The following is a 19643-nucleotide window of genomic DNA, read 5'->3' as shown; positions in this document are numbered from 1 at the left end:
CTTGAGCCACAGGTGCCGAGCCACTATTTTTAATGTTGATAAGTTATTAAGTGGATAGAAAGAAAAATTTCTCTTCAGTGTTAATCATCAAAAAATATCTTTCGAAAGCTGGGATGTTAAAGGGAAAAAGTCTATGGAGACAGAGAGAACATCCACATGACAGAAATGTGTTCATTTTCCTGACCAGTGACAGAAAAAAGAGTGACACTGCCTCCAGGTACAGCAATCCTCCCTCAGCCTTCCAGCTCTAGAGCTCTGCACTCACGCACATCCCAGCAATGCCCTGTTGTGGAAGAACTTGGCAGTCATTTCTTGGTGCAAAATACTGAATTGATGTTAAAAAATAAAGTCAGTTTTTTCAGAAAAACCCAGCTGCATATCCTAGTTTTCAAAAAACTGAGAACGCACCCGCATGGCACGGGATATTTAGGAAAACCCAGCAGCCAAAAAAGTCTGGACTGTCCAGAGTGCCATCAACTGGCCAGCCGGCCGTGCGCTCTCCAGGGTGCTGAAGCCTGCACCAGCCCAGCTGACTGACACTGCAGCTCCATCTCCTGGATGCCTTGGGGTCAACATCACCCCTGCCTGTGCCAGCCCAGTCAGAATGGAGTCCCAGGACTGGGGTGTGTGACAGCCTCTGGCAATTCCTTGTCACATTCTCTACCTCTCTAATTGTGATGCCTCTTGGCAGGCAAACCATGTCTTCCACTGGACAGTACAGGTTACTAAAATTCTGACCACAGCTGGGCAGTGACCAGCAGGCCAGGAGACACATTTAATCCCCAGGAGAAGAGAAAGGTCATCTGTCACCCCTACAACACACCACTTTCAACCTCACTCCTGCCAATTTATTGCAGCAAAAGGCAGACAAACTTTAAACATGTTGCATTTCATTTTGACATGCTGCTCTTTCTTGGATCACCAGGGGGCGTGTAGCACTGTACCTTCAAACCTCCGGTGACTGTCATAGTCCTCAGAGCAGGGCACCTCGATGAATCTGCCTGCCAAGACCTCAGCACGGGGAGCCAGCACCTCAGTGATGCTGTCGTCAGCCCCCAAACTGCTCCACAGCAGGAACGCAGAGAGTGCCATGCTGGCCCCTAGGCCCGCGGTCCTCAGCCACATCCTTTGTGCCTCCCGTGACTCCTGATCCCTCTTGGTGCTAGAAATGGAAGACATACCCATCATCACCCAAAAGCAGCTGTGTGTGCTGACATCACAGACCAAGCTGATCATGACCACCTCTGGCCCTGCCTGTGCTAACCTTTGGTCGAGATGAGCCCCAGTCAACTCAGAAGCTGCCATTGCACTTGCCAGCTGCTCAAGGTGGCTGCCAGTGAAGCGGGTAGTAGGAAATGGAGCAGATAGATTGCCTGAGCTGAGGAGTTTGAGACCAGCCTGAGCCAGAGCAAGACCCGTCTCTAAAAATAGCCAGGCGTTATGGCAGGTGCCTATAGTACCATCTACTCAGGAGGCTGAGGCAAGAGAATTGCTTGAGACCAAGAGTTTGAGGTTTCGGCTCGGCGCCTGTGGCTCAAGTGGCTAAGGCGCCAGCCACATACAACTAAGGTGGTGGGTTTGAATCTAGCCCCGGCCCGCCAGAAACAACAATGACGGCTGCAACCAAAAAATAGCCAGGTGCCTATGGTCCCAGCTGCTTGGGAAGCTGAGGCAGGAGACTTGCTTGAGTCCAGGAGTTGGAGTTTGCTGTGAGCTGTGATGCCAGAACACTCTACCCAGGGGGACAGTTTGAGGCTCTGTCTCAAAAAAAAAAAAAAAGAGTTTGAGGTTTCTGTGAGCTGTGACACCACAGCACTCTACCCAGGGGGACAAAGTAAGAGTCTGTCTCAAAAAAACCAAAACAAACAAAAAAAGAATTTGATGAAAAACACAAGGGGGATGCTTTCCAGGTCTGGGCACAAGTTCCCAGTCTGTGGGGGCTGCATCAACCGGTGATTTGTCCTACAACAGCGGTCCCCATGCTTATTGGCACCAGGAACAGGTTTTAAGGAAGTTTATCCACAAAGCTGGGGAGTTCATTTCAGGATGACCCAAGCACATCACAACTGCACCTCAGATCATCAGGCATTAGATCCCCATCAGGAACCACAACCCAGATCCCTGCATGTGCACTTTATAGTAGGGTTTCTGCTCCTGTGAGAATCTAATGCCACCTCCTATGTGGCAGGGGGTGGTGCCAGCGATGGGGAGCAGCTGTGAATACAGAAGAAGCTGCACTTGCCCCCTCCTGCTCACCTCCAGCTGTACAGCCTGGTTCCTGATGGGCCATAGGACCAGTCAATGCCCTGGGTGGGCGACTGCAGCCCTAGAGTGATTAAAATACATCCTTTATGAAAGCCAAGCAGTAAGCTGGAAATTTACTAATTTATCCAGCCATCCACCAGGGATCTTCATGAGTAGTCCTGAGAAAAGCAGATGGGATGAGACATGGGGAGCCTAGAGATACCATCCAGAGTGACAGACCATAGCACTGAGAGGGGGCCAGGGAAGCTTTCCTCATGGGGACACCCAGGCAGAGGAAGGGACCATTGCCAGGGTGTGGTGATGGGAAATGGTTCAACACTGCTAGGGAGCAAAGCCTTGGCAGAGGCACATGAAGGGGCATGTCCCAGGGGGGCACATGTCCTAAAAAGGTACCCAGCATTCCCCCAACCATAAAAAAGCACAGTATTCTCTGTGGGCCTCATCCCACAGCATCCTGAAACAAGGGCCTCCAGATGAGGAATGGTCCTGTCCACTCAGGATATGCAGACATGACCCATCCTTTCCTCCTTGGTTGCTTCTAACACACACTGATTGTGTCCTGATCAACAGGTTTGAAAAACACTATAATGGACTTTCTCATGGGATTTAGGTCAGGGGAAAAATAGAAGAAAGACCAGACATGCTCTTTATAAAGGCCATTTTAGTATTAGACATTTTACAAAAAAAGAGGGATTTAAAAAAAGAGTTTGCTGGCTCGGTGCCTGTGGCTCAAGCGGCTGGGGCGCCAGCCATATACACCTAAGGTGGCAGGTTCGAATCCAGCCCGGGCCCGCCAAACAACAATGACGGCTGTAACCAAAAAAAAAAAAAAAAAAAATAGCCAGGCATTGTGGCGGGTGCCTGTGGTCCCAGCTACTTGGGAAGCTGAGGCAGGAGACTTGCTTGAGCCCAGGAGTTGGAGGTTGCTGTGAGCTGTGATGCCACGGCACTCTACCCAGGGTGACAGCTTAAGGCTCTGTCTCAAAAAAAAAAATTGCTAAAACTTAATTAAAAAATGAAAAGACTTTGCTTAGCAAAAGTGGACAGAAAGGGGGCCCCTGGGGTGCTGCCTCTAGGCTAGGTGGTAATGATGGAGGCCTTGACTCTTTGGTGGCCCCGAAGACTCAACCACTAGAGGAAGGTCATTTTCAGCATGGGGTGTCAGTGAGCTCTTTTCTTATGAAATATATGTGTCTGGGCTCTGTGCCCCTAGCACAGTGGTTACAGCATCAGTCACATACTCTGAGGCTGGCGGGTTTGAACCTGGCCCAGGCCTGCTAAAACAACAATGACAACTGTAACAAAAAAATAGCTGGGCATTGTGGCGGGCACCTGTAGTCCTAGCTACTTGAGAGGCTGAGGCAAGAGAATTACTTAAGCCCAAGAGTTTGAGGTTGCTGTGAGCTATGACGCCATAGCACTCAACATAAGACTCTGTCTCAAAAAAAAGAAATGAAATGAAAAGAAATATATGTGTCTGTTACAAGAAGGCATTAGGCCACCCCACCACTGAGAGCAGAGGGGCTTCCAGACACACGTATTGCCAAAACATGAATAAAGATTCCTGTAAAGTATATTAGGACAGTTTTCTTTTTTAACACATAGAGATTTATTTTTCTCCAACAACAGTAAATAGAGAAAAAGTTTGTGTTTCCCACTCAGACTTGGAAAATACTTGTCTGCTTTTGAGCATTATTAGCAAACTGAGACACATGGATTAGCCATCTGAGTATCTGCTTAAAGCCTAAGGGTACTTTTTTTGGGATATTGTTTTTCTAGAAATGGTTAGGGCAAAGTTCTAAGCAACAGTCATTTCAGGATGCTTTTCTATCTGGATAAATATAACATTCCATATTAACCATTCATTACTGCCAAAAGCTGTTAGTATTTCAGAAAATTTACAACTGGATTTTTAAAAATTTATTAATTGAATATCTTCAACATTATTATTAAATAAAAAGGATAAGTTTATCCACAAAATATTCTTTTAGTGAGATTTCTTTTTGGGGGAAAGGAGGAATACTTACAACCAATCTGTAGAAGATGCAAACTTAGTAAAATTATAGTTGCAGACCAGCATGAGGCATTTGAGATGTTATCCGACAGAAACCAACAGTAACTGAGACAAAACAGGGATAAGAATCTCAAGAACAAACCATCAGGTTTAAAAGTTACCATAAGCTGGGCCTGGTGGCGTACCTGTGATTCTGGCTACTCAGGAGGTCAAGACAGGAGGATTGCTTGACCCTAGGAGTCTGAGATCAGCCTGGGTTACACAGTGAGATCCAGCCTCTAAAATCATTTTTTAAAGTTATTGTAGCCTTTTTAAGACTAAAATAATCTCCCTGATAGTTTTTTTAACTGATGATTTCTAAATATGTAGCTTATCAATAAAATGGAATTAGGCAATCCCTCAAAGAGCAAAATATAAAGGAAGCAAACAGGTTTTTTGCATGCTGAAAGACCTTTCAGTAATAATTACAAACTAACCACCTTCTGTATGATTTTAAAATTTTAAAACTAAGCCATTCCCCATAGCCTTCTAAAATCTGCTACATTTCTGGGAAAGCAGGCTTTGTAGTTTAAAGTGAAGGTGGCTGTCATCCAGGTGGGCAGGTGCACCTGCAGTCCCAACTGCTTGGAAGGCTGAAGAGGGAGCATCGCTGCAGCCCAGGAGTTCGAGGCTGCTGTGAGCTGTGAATTTTAACTACAGCCATAACCTTAACCCTGTCTAAAAAAAAAAAAAACAGCGAAGGTGGATTAAAGGTCCCGGCTGCAGCACAGACTGTTCAGGCTGCTAGTTTGAAGTCAGTGTCTACCTGGAAGCCAAGCACAACAGGTTCCACTGAGCAGCAGCAGCTCAGCAGGGGGCATCAAAAGCTTCCACTCTTCCTCCACTACTCTAGAGTCCAGGCGAGCGTCTGTGATCTATCCTCTATCCTCTGTCTGCACTGGGACCTCGATCCTCCCCCAACTCTGCTTCCAAACAGAGGCCCCGCCCCGGTGATAAAGCCCCGCCCCTCCTTTCCAATGAGGCCACGCCTAGTACACGGCCCTGCCTCATTGGCTTCCGCCCACACCTCTACTTCGCACGCGTCAGGCATCGCGCATTGTATGGCCCCACCCGGTAGGACCCCGCCCCCGCAGCGGTCCTGCTCCTTTCCTGCCTAGTCCCACCCTGCCGCTCTTGCCTCCGCCCCGTCAGGCCAGCCCCGCCCCTGCCGGCCTGGCCCCGCCCCGCCCGCCGCCGCAGCCTGAGCCTTTTGCACTCTTCGCTACCTGCTTGGGCGTCGGCGCTCCGCGGTCCCGCTGCGCTCAGACGCCTTGGTTGCGCCCCTCCGCTGAGGTGCCATCGGGCCAGGCCGCCGTGGAGCCGGGTGGGACGCGGGAGCTGCAAGGCCAGAGAACGAGCGCGGCGACGAAGAGCGCGAGGAAGGCGCTAAGCGGGGACGCGGGAGCGACTCGCTCGGCCATCCGCCCCGGGGCTGGCGGCCAGGCCCGAGCAATCGGTGGCCGAGCGGCGCGGGCGGGGCCTCGTTGGAACGGAGCCCAGCCTAGGCCGCCAGGTGCGAGAGGCTCACCTGAGCGCTGCCCAGGCGGTCCGCCAGGGCCTGCGGCCGCTGTCCCCAACAGCCCTCCACCCCTAGGCGGCCTGGACTGAGTCGTGCAGCTGAGTGGAGTGCGGGCCGTCGGGCCCGCACCTGTCAGATCCGCATATGCCCTTGTTGCGCCCTCACCTGTCACGCCCTCACCTTTCAGACCTGCAGGCGCACCTACCGTGCCCACCACTTGCCTTGACCCGTACCTGCTGCTCTGTACCTGCCACATATGCCCTGTCGGACTCGCACCTCCCACACCAGTCGCTTCCCTGGAGTCCCAAGTGCAGCGCCTGGACCCGCCGACGTGTGGCTTTCCGCAGAGCCCCTTTGCCTCATTCGCGCAGGTGAGGCCTCCCCGCTGCTCCTGCCCCAGTGCGTGGGGCGACCTGGGTTTTGCTTGGTTGGGGCAGACTTCTCAGCTCCAAAACTTTTCCTTGAAATCTGTTCCCTGCAAAGTAGATTTGGTTTGAAGACTTTCAAACAGTTATGCTTTGAAACCATCACATTTTCTCAGAGCTTTTTCACAGATCCTGTCCATCCTGCAGATAGTAATTGGGTAACTGTCTTGAGAATCTTGGCATTGAGATTGTTAGTAAAAACTGTATATGATTTTTTAAATCAAAACGGATGGTTTATTTGTGCATCTGCTTCTCCTCTGCTGTATTATGCATTCCGTAAGGTCAGGAATTTATGTGTCCTTGAACAAAACAAGTTACTGAAGGTTGGGTTACTGAACTGGGTAACATGCAAAGATTTTCTTTCCTTTTTCCTTCTTGTCCTTTTGTGCTTTTAAAATAGACAGAAAAGAAATTTTGCTTTTTCCCAACTGCTTGTCATCCAGATACTTCTTTTGTAATTCAAACAGAACTGAAAACTGAAAGTGTAAGAGAAAGTGCTGGAGAAACTTCTGCCCCTGTTTGTGACTTGGATCTTCTCTATTAGGAAGAAGCACCCAGACAAGTAATTTTGCTGTAGAAATTCACAAAAAAAAATTGAAATGTCAGATTCCACACCATTTGCGATGAGACTGGTTCATCTGGACCTTAAAGGAGCACCGCCAAAGGTCTCGTACCTCTCAAAGGTGAGAACTCTCTTTTACCTCTAAAGAATCACTTTTTGTCCTGGGTTCAATCTTTAAAGTTCTGAGCAGTACTCTGGGGAAAAGGGTGCTTAGAACACAACCATGAGGTAGTAGGTGGGGAGAAGATGGTGACAGCAGTTTTGGTTTTGAATCAAAGCAACAGAGATAGCAAAAGGAAAAAAGGGACAAAAGAAAACCTTCTTTGTTATGGGTTGGATTGTGTCCCCCCAAAAAGATGCGTTCAGACCTTAACTCCTGGTACCTGTGAATGTGACATTATTTGGAAATACAGTCTTTGCAGATGTGATCAAGATTAGGTGAAGTCATACTAAAGTAAAGTGAGCCCAGTCCAGCGACCGGTGCCTCATAAGGAGGGGGAGTTTAGACAGAGAAGCTACACACAGGGAGGACAGTATGCAGACACCTGCATGCTGATGGGGACAGAGATCGGAGGGAGGCATTCTCAAGCCAAGAAGGATTTTGCTCTGGAGCCTTCAAAGAGAGGCTGCCATCTCTTGGGTTTGGGCTTCTGGCCTCAAACCAGAAACCTTGGGTTTCTGCGAAAGAAAACGTTTCTGTTGTTACTGTTTGTGGTCATTTATTACAGCTGCTCTAGTAAGCTAAAACATTCTTCAAGAACCGGGTGTCATAGTTACCTCTATGGACTCCTAAATATAAGTAGGTGGGGCCAAACCATAGACAGTGTAACACCCATGAAGGGTTAGCAAAGCAAGAGGTGGTAGAGGAAAGAGGGGAATGTCAACAGTGCTGTGACCATAGCACCCAGAAAATAGTCCCAGAAGTAAAGTCTCCCATAGCAATAAAATATGGAAAGCTTTTACTGGCTCCAGTTTGAAATGAGTGCAAAAAGATTCAAAAGATGGTATGGGGAAGTCCCAAGGCTGCTGAGCTCTCGGAAATACTTAAAGGAACTTCCTCGCAGAAGAACAGAGCCCCACACTAAAGACAAAATGTTAGGAAAAGCATCCCCATTGAACTTGGAAAGAACACCAAAGATAAAAAAGAGAGACTGGACTCGGCGCCTATAGCTCAACTGGCTAAGGCGCCAGCCACATACACCTAAGGTGGCGGGTTCGAATCCCCAGCCCGGACCCGCCAAACAACAATGATGGCTGCAACCAAAAAATAGCCGGGCGTTGTGGCGGGCGCCTGTGGTCCCAGCTACTGGGGAGGCGGAGGCAGGAGACTCGCTTGAGCCCAGGAGTTGGAGGTTGCTGTGAGCTGTAATGCCATGGCACTCTGCCCAGGAGGACAGCTTGAGGCTCTGTCTCAAAAAAAAAAAAAAAGAGAGACTGTTCAGATACTGGGAGAAAGGGGCCAGAGGAGGCAGAGCTCAGAGAAGTCCAAAATGCAAAAGTAGCTGCACAGAGCCTATAATTTCTAATTCTTTATGGCAAGAGTAGAGGACGGACTGGCCCATCTCTATTCTGAACATAAGAACCTGTTCTTAAAGGTGAGCAGCAGAAAAGGAGTGTCATCAAATGGCATATAAGACCCATGAGAGAAAAGAAGACAGTGGCCTGGCTGGCCCTGTACCACCGAGCTGATGGCACAGGACCAAACATGGCAACATGAAACAGAAGATATTGAGAAAACAGCAGAAGTTCTGAGAAAGCAGTACAAATCAGAAATAGAGAAGCCCAGAAATATGGTAACAAGACAAAAGAGGATGTGACAAGATTGCCTGTGGAACTCAGGAATTAATTATAAAGAATAATTTTGTTTAAAAATGAATATTAAGGCTCGGTGCCTGTAGCTTAAGTGGCTGAGGCGCAAGCCACATATACCTGAGCTGGTGGATTTGAATCCACCCCAGACCCACCAAACAACAATGATGGCTTCAACCAAAAAATAGCCGGGTGTTGTGGTAGGCGCCTGTAGTCCCAGCTACTTGGGAGGTGGAGGCAGGAGAATGGCTGGAGCCCAGGAGTTGGAGGTTGCAGTGAGCTGTGATGCCACAGCACTCTACCCAGGGTGACAGCTTGAGGCTCTGTCTCAGAAAAAAAAAACAAAGAATACTAAATTAGTAGAAGCACAAAAGTGAACACACACCATGGAAAGTACAGTATTTGAAAATAAATGACAGAAAAGAAAAAAATCAAACATGTAGAGATGAAAAAGCATCCTGACAAACTGAGAGTGACAGAATGCAGGCAAAGACACCCAGCTCACATGTCACGGAAGCCGCTGTTCAGTGACCTGCAAAGTGGTTGGAAAAAAACAAAGGAAAACAGGAAATGATGTTGTCATTACATCGTTTATCCAGATGTGACCAACCTGGGTTAGATCACATCTTCCCATTTCTCTCTGTCTCCTTTTATGATTTGCAGTCAATTATTGATTACCCATTTAATGAAAAATCTACAGCTAGGGCAGTGCCTGTAGTTCAGTGGTTAGGGCTCCAGCCACATACACCAGGGCTGGCGGGTTTGAACCTGGCCCAGGCCTGCTAAAACAACAATGGCAACTGCAACAAAAAATAGCCAGACATTGTGGCAGGTGCCTGTAGTCCCAGCTACTTGGGAGGCTGAGGCAAGAGAATTGCTTAAGCCAGAGAGTCTGAGGTTGCTGTGAGCTGTGACTCCACGGCACTCTACCGAGGATGACATAGAGTCAGCTAATTTTTAATCCCAGACTGACACCAACCTTCAATTCAGCTCTAGAACTTTTCTGTTTGTGGGGAAAGGAAAACTGTGACAATGATCTCAACAAAAGAATGTTACAAATCTTAGGAAACATATGAACAACCTGTATTTGGAGATTGGCACAGCCCAGAAACAGGCAAGCCAAGGCTGCCCCTCCTCGGTGCCGCTGGCCCTTCTGAGCCCTGTTCTTCCCGGTTTTGTGCCTGGGAGTGTCCACTAGTCTGGCTACCCCATGTCACTGTGTCCTAGGTGAGGAGTGGCTTTGCAGGGACATCCTGCACCTAAGCCACAGACAGACTGGCCATTAGGACCAGCTCTGCTGTGCAGCCTGTTACCCCTCCTGGAAAAAGCAGGTATGTCATTGGATTAGACAGTTTGGTATTACATAAAGTACACATTTTCCAGGTTTAAAGTTTCCAGGGAAATGAGTGTTAGTCCCCACAGGCTAAAAGGAAAGCGACTCTTCTGCTGTGTCAGTGTGTGTCTGAAGGGATCACTTCTTCCTAACATCCCCGTTCCCCCTAGGTCTTTCCTCTGTTCCGTGCACTAGGTGCTAATGGCCTCCTCGTGGAGTATGAAGACATGTTTCCCTATGAGGGTCCCCTGAGGCTGCTGCGGGCCAAGCATGCCTACAGGTAACTCCAGGGAGGGGCTGCCAGGAATGTAAGTGTGGAGTATATGTTCCTTTTCTGTGTTTTTAAGTGTGTCTTAACTATATAATTAAAACATGGTTGTAAAAATAAAACACACTCACTGAAGAGAGTTTAGAAACTTCAAAAAAGGAGGTTGGAGAGCTTTGATTTCTACCTTGGTGAAGGTCACCAGAAGGGGAGGTGGCTGTTCTGTAAAACCACAGCTGGGTCTCAGGTTGAAGGGGAAAGGACTGAAATCAATGAAGTCAGGTGTAGAGATAGGCGGTACCTGCTCAGCTTTAGCTGGACCCGGCCGAGTTCAAACCCACCAGCCTCGGTGCATGTGGCCAGCACCATAACCAGTATGCTACGGGTACCACGCCCTGCTGAGCTTTAAAATTACAGATCTCTGTAAATCAACACAAATATTCCAAAAGACACGTGGGCAAAGGACATTAACTGGCATTTCCCAAAGGAAGAAATAAAAATGGCCAATAAGCATATGAGAAAATGTTGAACATCACAATAATTGAAGAAGTTAAAACAATGTGGTGGCCAGGCATGGTGGCTCATACCTATAATCCTAGCACTCTGGGAGGCCAAGGTGGGTGGATTGGTTGAGCTCACGAGTTCAAGACCAACTTGAGCAAAACCAAGACCCACGTTTCTACTAAAAATAGAAAAACTAAGGAAGAAGGATCTCTTGAGTTGCTGTGAGCTATGGCACCACCACACTCTATCCAGGGTGACAGCTTGAGACTCTGTCTCCAAAAAAAAAAAAAAAGCAATATGGTACCCTCCTAGCTACCTAATTGGAGTATACCATGTTTCCCCGAAAATAAGACCTACCCAAAAAATAAGCCCTAGCAGGATTTCTATGCATTTGTTAAGTATAAGCCCTACCCCAATAATAAGACCTAGTGATGGGTGTGGCTATGCAGTGTATCTGTATAACAGAGGAAGATATCCCCTAAAAATAAGCTCTGGTGTGTCTTCTTGAGAAAAAATAAATATAAGACAGTGTCATATTTTTGGGAAAACATGGTAGCTCCCACCCTACAACCCTCCAGGAGAGTTCAAGTTCAGAGAGACTTTAAAAGCCTCTGTGAGGCTCAGAGCCTGTAGATCATCAGCTAGGGCGCCAGCCACATACACTGGAGCTGGTGGTTTGAACCCAGCCAGGGCCTGCCAAACGACAATGACAAACTAGAACCAAAAAAATAGCTGGGTATTGTGGTGAGTGCCTGTAGTCACAGCTACTTGGGAGGCTGAGACAAGAGAATCGCTTAAGCCCAAGAGTTGGAGGTTGCTGTGAGCTGTGACAAGGGCGACATAGTAAAACTCTGTCTCAAAACAAACAAAAAAGCCTCTCCAAACTCTCCCAGAGAGTAGTGGGAGCTGTACCCCAATTTTGTGGCTGAGATGGCACCTCATGGTTGTTTTAACTTCTTCTAATTAATAACATTTATATAACTGAATAACCTAAGAGATGTTTCAAACACATGTAAAAGTGAGAAACTGCTTTCTTTTTTAGATAAATTCATAATCTCACGATGTAACTTGTGAAAATGAAAAGGTCAGTCCTTCCGAGGATGTGACCCTCTTATAGTGGAACATTGGCCTGAAGGGACCCATTCCTAGGTTGAGGGCTCTATAAAAACAGGTGCCAGGTGCATTTGTCCTCGGGCTGGTCAGCTGCTCCTGCGAGTGACATCATCCTCCTGTGTAGTTTGGTTAAGAACAACTGGTGAAATGCAAACTTTTACTGAGGGTATAATAGAGTGTCTTTCCTCCAAATTCCAGAATAGGGGCCTTCCCTGCAACCTTGAGGATATCTGTAAAGCTTTGCAGAGTTAGCAGCCTCATGGTTTCAGGAAAGCCCTGCAGGGTCTAACCAGGAAGGGCTGGGGAGGGTGCTGTAGTTGGCTAACCACCCTGGCTCAATGCTCTCTCTAGCCCCTCTGAAATCAAAGAGATTCTGCGTCTGGCTAGGATGAATGAGCTGGAGGTGGTTCCCTTGGTTCAGACATTTGGACACATGGAGGTGAGTAGCAGGAATGGAAGTTACTGGTGTTGGGGTGGGGTCTGGGACCCCCAGGCTGGCGTGGGTTAGGGAAGCCTCCACCTGAGGCTGGAAGGGGGAGCCCTGGGGCCAAATGGATTTTCCTTTTTAATTTATATTCATAAAAATATTGTTGCGTGAGGTAAAAGACCACACTATGCTTTGCACTTTCTGTTTGCATTTTTTTTCACTTTAATATTGAAAATATTTTCCCAGGCCCCTAAGTGATCTTCAACAATCTTTCATGTCTGCATCAAACAAACAGAAAACAAATTAAACACAACATTGATTGAGTGGCTTGCAGGGTCCACTTCTCTGACCAGTGTCCAGAGGAGATTTATCAACAGTCCTGCCCTACTCATCTTCGTACCTGTGCTGGGCAGAGAAGGTGGCTTGGCCTGGAGTGCTGCCCAGTGTCTGGGCTTCTTATATGTAGCTTCTTGAAATGACCAACTGTTCCAGCACCGTTTGTTGAAAAACTGCTTTCTTCATGGAATTGCCTTTCTACCTTGGTACCATATCCCAAGGTTGATTTCTAGACTCTGTCCTGTTGGATACGTGTGTCTTCCCTTTGCTAACCCATATTATCTGTAGCTTCCTCATCAGTTCTGAAGTTAGGAAGTGTAATGCCTCAGACTTTATTCTTCTCCCCGAAGGGTGGTTGGACTAGTCTAGTTCCTTTGCCTTTCTGTGTGTATTTTCGATTTGCTCTGTCCATGTATCTGTAAAACCTTGCTGGGATTTTGACCGGAATTGGGCTAACTCTGTAAATCAGTTTGTTTTCAGTCATGACACGATGTTGTCAGCCACTAGTTGTTTTTATTGCCCTGAACATGTTGTCTTTTTTTTTTTTCTTGGTGCTTTTGATATTTTCTCTTTACATTTGCCTTTCAGCAGTTTGATTATGATGCGTCTAGATGTGGTTCTCTTTGCTTTTATCCTACTTCAGGTTTGTTGATTGTAGAACTGTAGATTGTTTTTCACTACTGTGTGAAGTTGTGGCTGTTTCTACAGGTGTTTTCTCTGCTCCCTCCTCTCTGTTCTCCTTCTGAGTCCCCTCTTGTGTGACATCTCACAGGCCTCTCTTCCCTTTTCTTCTTTTTTTCTGTTATTCAGATTGAGTAATTTTTGTTGCTATATTGTCACAACCAGTGAATCTAATGACATTTCAAATCTGCTACTCACCACCCAAATGGATACTTTTCTTGAATTCTTGGAACTTACCTTTGAAATATTTGTCTGATAAATCCCACCTGGGGCCATTCAGAGTTAGTGTTCATTGACTGGGTTTTTCCTGAGTCTGGGTCACAATTTCCCAGTTTATTTGTACATCTCATAATTTTTGGATGCGAACTGGACACTTCAAATAACATTCTAGCAAACCTGAATTTTTATTTTATTTATTTATTTTGTAGAGACAGAGTCTCACCTTATCACCTTCGTAGAGTGCTGTGGCATCACACACTCATAGCAACCTCCAACTCCTGGGCCCAGGCAATTCTCCTGCCTCAGCCTCCTGAGCAGCTGGGACCACAGACACCCACCACAATGCCCAACCATTTTTCTGTTGCAGTTTGGCCAGGGCCGGGCTCAAACCTGCCACCCTCCGTACATGGGGCCAGTGCCCCCCACTGAGCCACAGGTGCTGCCCAGTATTTTATTTTTTGAGACAGAGTCTCACTATGTTGCCCTCAGTAGAGTAGAGTGGTGTCACAGCTCACAGCAACCTCAAACTCTTGATTCTCTTGCCTCAACCTCCCAAGTAGCTGAGACTACAGGCACCCACTACAACACCTGGCTATTTTTGTTGTCATTATTGTTAGCAGGCCTGGGCCAGGTTTGAACCCGCCAGCTCCTGTGTATGTGGCCAGCACCCTACCCACTGTGTGGTGCCAAGCCCTGAATTTTTATTTTCATCCCTAAGTGGTGATAGTAGTTGTGCTGATCTCTGGCAAGTTGCCTGCATTCCATCTGCAGGACCCATCACTTCAGCTGTGGGCAGCCACTGGCGCCTCTGCTTAGTTTGCTTGCTTTTATTCTTGTTTTTGCCTGGCCTCCTGGAATCACTCCTTTTCCTTCATGCTGGTGGTCAGCCCTGGGTTTGAGAGAGGTTCAGCTCAAATACCTGGTACCCATGAGGCCTCCACCCCCGCCAGGGGCTGTGATGGGTACAGCCAGCCCTTGTGGCTGCCTCTGCTCACATCTGGCCCCCTCAGGTCCCCAGGTGTGTGGCCCGATCAGCCACAGGTGTGAGGCGAGTGTGCATTGCCCTTTGGGTCACCACAGGGGCTGTACCTTCTGACCAGCGGTGGATGGAGTGTTTTCTCCACCTTGTTTTTACCAGTTTTGAGTCTAGTGTCTTTCCTGGAGTTACAGTGTCTTTCATGAATAAATACTTTGACTGTATTCTTCACCTTTGGTTGATTTCCAGAGCTCTGAAGGGCTGTTCTGTCCCTTTCTGTCCTTACTGTGCCAGAAAGGTGCCTCTCGGCACCAAGGCCTAGAGTGGCAAGCTCTGCCTGCAATTTTGGAGGCAGGTGGAGCTTGGCTTTGCACAGCCCTCTCTCTCACTGGGTGGAGGCAGAAGGTTGGGCCAAGCTGGGAGCAGGTCCCAAGTGTGCCTCTTGCACCCTGGAGCTCTGCCTCACTGAAGACTAGGGAGCCACCCTGCTGCCGGCTGATTCTGAGCAGAAGCCCAAGGTGGGTAGAAGGAGCTCGGCACCAGCCTCTCCCGACCCAGCCTCACAAGTCCCCATGTCTCCACAGTTTGTGCTGAAGCACTTGGCCTTCGCCCACCTCCGGGAAGTGGCGTCCTTCCCCAATACCCTGAACCCCCACGAGGCAGAGTCTCTGGCCCTGGTAGGAGCCATGATCGACCAGGTCCTGGAGCAGCACCCAGGTACTCGGCGGCTCCACATTGGGTGTGATGAGGTAGGTGCCCTTGTCCCCAAATCCTGCCACAGTCGTCTTGCCTTGACTATCAGGTCACCTCTTAAATCATGGTTTCTCTTTGTAAATACAAAATAGTTCAAGGACCAAAGAATAAAGACAGGGTTTGCTGAGGAGACAGCCCCTGTTGGGGAGCCTGTTCCAGCCTCCTCCTTCAGGAGGACAGATGGCCTGACACAGGGCAAACCTGCACAGCCTGCCAAAGACACCCCCGTGATCGGCTGAGACTGCCAGAGGTGGCTGTGCTGCCCCTGACAACTCAGAGCCATCACTAGCTATGGGCAGGTTCCATAAGGAGAGGAAAGAAGTAAATCTGCGTATGTGTGTCAAAATATACATACCATAAAACTCACCATTGTGACCATTTTAAAGTACATACTGGAGTACTTTTTGGTGTTTCAACAAAAAAACACTGTAGGAGATGGACCCAGCATGGCTCCTAACTCCGCACAGCTGTGCAGTGTCATGCAGCCATCACCACTGTGTGGTCCCAGAGCCTATGTGGCACCCCAGACAGAAACCCATGTCCAGACACCTGTCCCAGCAGCCACCAATTCTGGGCACTTTGCATAAATGGAATCTTAGAATATGTGGCCTGAGTGTCTGGCTTCTTTTCCTCACACGATGTTTTTAAGATTCATCTGTGATGAAGCCTGTGTCAGAACTTCATTCCCTTTTTAAGAAAATAATAATAATAATCCCATTGCATGGACGGACTGCGCTGTGTCCACTTGTTTTTGCCCTATGTGAATCTTGAGCACAGCTGCCGTGAATACTCAGAGGCTGCCCTGTGTGGAGCTGAGCCCATGTAGAAGAGGCTCTGAGCTCCTCCCTCAGCCTGCTCCCCACACCAACTGCCCCAAGACTTGGGACGGTGTGTGAACTGCTGGACCCACTGGTGCAGGCGGTGCTGACAGCCCCTACAGGGGCAACTCAGCCCATTGTTCCTTCCAGGTCTATTACCTGGGAGAAGGAGAGGCCTCAAGACAATGGCTGCAGCAGGAGCAGAACAGCAAGGTGAAGCTGTGTCTGTCCCACATAAGGGCAGTGGCTAGCCATGTGCTGACCTGGCACCCCTGCACGACGCCCCTAGTGTGGGATGACATGCTGCGGGACATGCCCCAGGACCAGCTCACAGGTCTGTCGCACAGCAGTGGGGGTGGGTTCCCATAGCTGCTTCAAAGCCTCTGACCCAGAGACAGACACTATAAGAGACGGGCCCAACATGGCTCCTAACTCCACACAGCTGCGCTCTTGTGCGTGCTCAAGCACAGCCCTGAGTTAATCTTCACAGGGTCAAGTGGGAATGATAGGTGTGGGCTGGAAAATAGCCACAGGCCTGCTGGGAGGTCTGGAGGGGCTCAGGGGCCACGCAGAGGGATGGATTCAGGGCCTGACTGTTGCTGCTCACAGGTCCATGAAGCTCATGTGTCCTGCGGCTGTGCTGTCCTGGCAGCTGCTTTATATGGCTTCTTAGGAAAATTGAGGTTAATTAGGGTCAACCCATTGTCTGTGTGTCCCGGGTGAATGGCCCCAAAGAGGGCTAGCAGGCAGGACAGTCTCCCCCTGAACTATAGTGCTGCCTTTCCTTCTGGGCAGGATGTTTTGAACAGGGGGCTGGGAAAAGGTGTCTGTCATTCCCACTGGGCAGGACATTGTGGACAGGGGGGCTGGAATAGGTGTTGTGTGTGGTGTGGCATTTGTCACCAGAAACTTAGCACAGTCCTGAGTGTCTGTCCTTAAAACAATGGCAGTGTGTCCGAGGAGCTGGGACACGGCCTGCATAGGATGCCCCTGTGCTCACAGCCCACTCTTTCCGCAGCATCTGGGGTACCAGAGCTGGTGGAGCCAGTGCTCTGGGACTACGCGGCTGACCTGGACGTGCACGGCAAGGGTTAGTGCCAAGTTGTGGGGATAAAGCCAGCAGGGCCTCATGCCTAGCAGGTGCCCCTACTCCTCCCCGTGACCCTGCACCCTGACTGCCCAGGTCAGCCCTGCCCCAGCCTCACCACCAACCTACCCTGAAGAGCCCACAGCCCCTGGACAGCCTTCTGCCCCTTGTCCAAGGCGTTTTCCTGATGAGCAGCTGAGGTAGGGCCACTTGCAAACTGCTCCAGTCCCTTTCCCACCAGGGTCTAGCCCAGCAGTCACGTGTCCCCCCGCCCCCACCTCCGGTCTGGACAGGCACGTGGCCTAGAATCGTGTCTGGGGCCCTTGCAGCCAGCAGTCTCTGCAGGAGCTACTCACCTGCCTGCTTTCTCACCCAGTGCTCCTCATGCACAAGTATCAGGAGTGTGGCTTCCAGCGGCTGTGGGCTGCCAGTGCCTACAAGGGTGCTACAGGGCCCAGCCAGGCTCTGCCCCCAGTTGAGCACCACCTCAGGAACCACGAGTGCTGGCTGCAGGTGGCAGGCGGTGGGCCAGCAGGCTTGCTGCAGGGCATTGTCCTGACTGGCTGGCAGAGGTAAGCCCTTGAGCTAGCCGTCCTAGGAGGCCAAAGGTAGCCCAGAGGGAAGCAGCTGTGGGGGGTTGAGCCTCTCATGCCCATGAGGAGATGCTACTTGGTGCTCAAAGTGACAAACATGTGGCCCTTTCCCTTGTGTGTACCATACATAAGGCTGTTTGCCTCCTGGACAGCCAGGGGACAAAGTTGGGTGTTTGGTAGGGAGGCTGGGTGGGTGCCCTAAGAGCAACCCTCAATGGGCCATCCTGCAGCAGGGACAGGTCATGGCCTGTCATACATGTACAGTGGCAGCAGCCAGCTCTGAGGAAACATCTAGAGGCCCCCAATGTCCTGCGTGGGCGGGTAGGGGTACCAGGACTATACCCAGGGTCTCTCCGGGCTGTGATGTCAGGGACCACTGAGCTTCACCTGGGCACTGAAGAACCTGAGATTCAGCAGGGGAGGTGCTCACCCCAGCAGTGGGGACCTTAAGAGTCCACCCTGGGACCAGGCCAAGCCCTGTCAGCCCTGCCTGGGACCAGCGCTGCCCTGACCTTCTGGGGCCCCACCTCCCTTCCTGTGGGTCCTTTGGAGGAGAGCCTTGGGGCCTGTGGGAGGGGACAGTGACAGGGATTCCACTGGCAGCAGAGCTGACCGCCCCCTTGTGGACAGGCACGACCACTTCTCCGTGTTGTGTGAGCTGCTCCCCGTGGGGGTCCCGTCGTTGGCGGCCTGTCTGCAGCTGCTCCTCCATGGTATGTCCCACCCAGAGAGACCTGGAGGGCAGGCAGGGCCTGCACCTGGTGCCCGGTCGCTTGGGCTGGACTGTGATCTTCCCCCTGGGACAAGCTCAGGCCCAGCTCTGCCACCACCTGCCGTCAGCACCTCCAGACCCAGGCCCTCAAGTGGACCCAGAGAAGAACATGTCTTCAATGCCCAGTCACACGGGCAGAGGCAGGAAGAGGGAGGCCTTAGCACAGGGAACCGTGGCACTGAGGGAACTGTGCCGCTGAGGCCAGGAGCCTGCTCAGGGATGTAAGGAACATGTGAGGGAGGCAGAGGCAGACACTGCAGCTTATTGAAGGCCCATGTCATACAGGGAAGTGAGAGGGTACAAAATACCATGGTTCTGAGCCGTTTATAATATACAGAAAGGTGCAGACCCATCTACCCACACTAAAGAGATGTGTGTCAGCATGTCTGCCGCAGCCCTCCTGCAGTAAGGATGCCCTTCCTCTCGCATGTGCTGGGCTAAGCCTTTTGCAGAGAGTGTTTTTCTGGAACACTGACATGGCAGTTTGTCCACCTGGTGCCTGCAGGAGTCCTGGGCATGGGTAGTCACAGGAAGGGCCAGCTGCTATCTGGGTGTTGGTGCTGCCAGCAGCACATTCTTACTTGTTTTCTGTCAAAATAATGAAAATACTTCACGTGTTTAGTGAGAAATGGCAGGGATCACGTGCCCTCCAGGCCTCTTTGGGGTTTGGAGGTGCCGATAGAGCCCCCACTATCCCCCCAGGCCCTCTCCCATCGCTTCCTGTGGTTGATTTCAGGAGGATTCTCTGAAGATGTCAAATCAAGAGTGGAGAACATTCTTGGGGTTTCAAGTGTGGAAACAGCCAGCCCAGTAAGGTAAGCTCCCAGCCTGCCGAGCCTCGACTGACTCTTGAGGGGCAGCGATTCTCAGTGCAGCTCTCCTACAGCGAGGGGGCCAGCTCCTTCCCTGGCAGTGACATCCTCAGCCTTGTCACACACTTCAGCCTGCATCTGCGCAGCTCCGTGGATGCACTGCTGGAGAGGAACAGGTGAGTGGTGGGTGTGCCCACGAACCCCAGCCCAGGGGGGTCTGCTTCCCCTGCAGATTTTCTAAGAGGAAGACTTAGAATGTCTATCAGATTCTTGGCTTGGCGCCTGTGGCTCAAGTGGCTAAGATGCCAGCCACATACACCT

At 49.9% G+C, this 19643-nt stretch overlaps 2 protein-coding genes across 4 annotated transcripts in view; one reads left to right on the top strand and one right to left on the bottom strand.

Annotated features, from left to right (window-relative positions):
* OGFOD3 (2-oxoglutarate and iron dependent oxygenase domain containing 3) overlaps positions 1 to 5618 on the bottom strand; it is a 28648-nt gene extending 23030 nt beyond the window's left edge. Inside the window, exons 1-2 of the mRNA XM_003786041.2 lie at positions 5545 to 5618; positions 945 to 1162 (exon numbers count right to left, since the gene is read on the bottom strand). Of these exons, the coding sequence (XP_003786089.1) occupies positions 945 to 1162; positions 5545 to 5618 (292 nt within the window). The remainder of the gene's footprint in view (positions 1 to 944; positions 1163 to 5544) is intronic.
* A 2-nt stretch (positions 5619 to 5620) lies between these two features.
* HEXDC (hexosaminidase D) overlaps positions 5621 to 19643 on the top strand; it is a 15222-nt gene continuing 1199 nt past the window's right edge. Inside the window, exons 1-12 of one of the 3 annotated variants that reach the window (XM_023511317.1) lie at positions 5621 to 5831; positions 6025 to 6208; positions 6807 to 6945; positions 10137 to 10246; positions 12200 to 12287; positions 15072 to 15236; positions 16209 to 16392; positions 17077 to 17148; positions 17522 to 17717; positions 18369 to 18451; positions 19247 to 19325; positions 19397 to 19498. In XM_023511317.1, coding sequence (XP_023367085.1) covers positions 6862 to 6945; positions 10137 to 10246; positions 12200 to 12287; positions 15072 to 15236; positions 16209 to 16392; positions 17077 to 17148; positions 17522 to 17717; positions 18369 to 18451; positions 19247 to 19325; positions 19397 to 19498 — 1163 coding nt within the window. In that variant the 5' untranslated portion in view covers positions 5621 to 5831; positions 6025 to 6208; positions 6807 to 6861. Of the gene's footprint in view, positions 6209 to 6705; positions 6946 to 10136; positions 10247 to 12199; positions 12288 to 15071; positions 15237 to 16208; positions 16393 to 17076; positions 17149 to 17521; positions 17718 to 18368; positions 18452 to 19246; positions 19326 to 19396; positions 19499 to 19643 lie in introns of all 3 variants that reach the window. The other 2 variants (XM_023511315.1, XM_023511316.1) reach the window with 2 other exon arrangements.

Source organism: Otolemur garnettii, unplaced genomic scaffold (assembly GCF_000181295.1).
Source record: "Otolemur garnettii isolate 467f Iridium unplaced genomic scaffold, OtoGar3 scaffold00018, whole genome shotgun sequence".
NCBI lineage: Eukaryota > Metazoa > Chordata > Mammalia > Primates > Galagidae > Otolemur > Otolemur garnettii.
The sequence above is the reverse complement of the archived record's forward strand: the minus strand, read 5'-3'. Positions and strand labels throughout refer to the sequence as shown.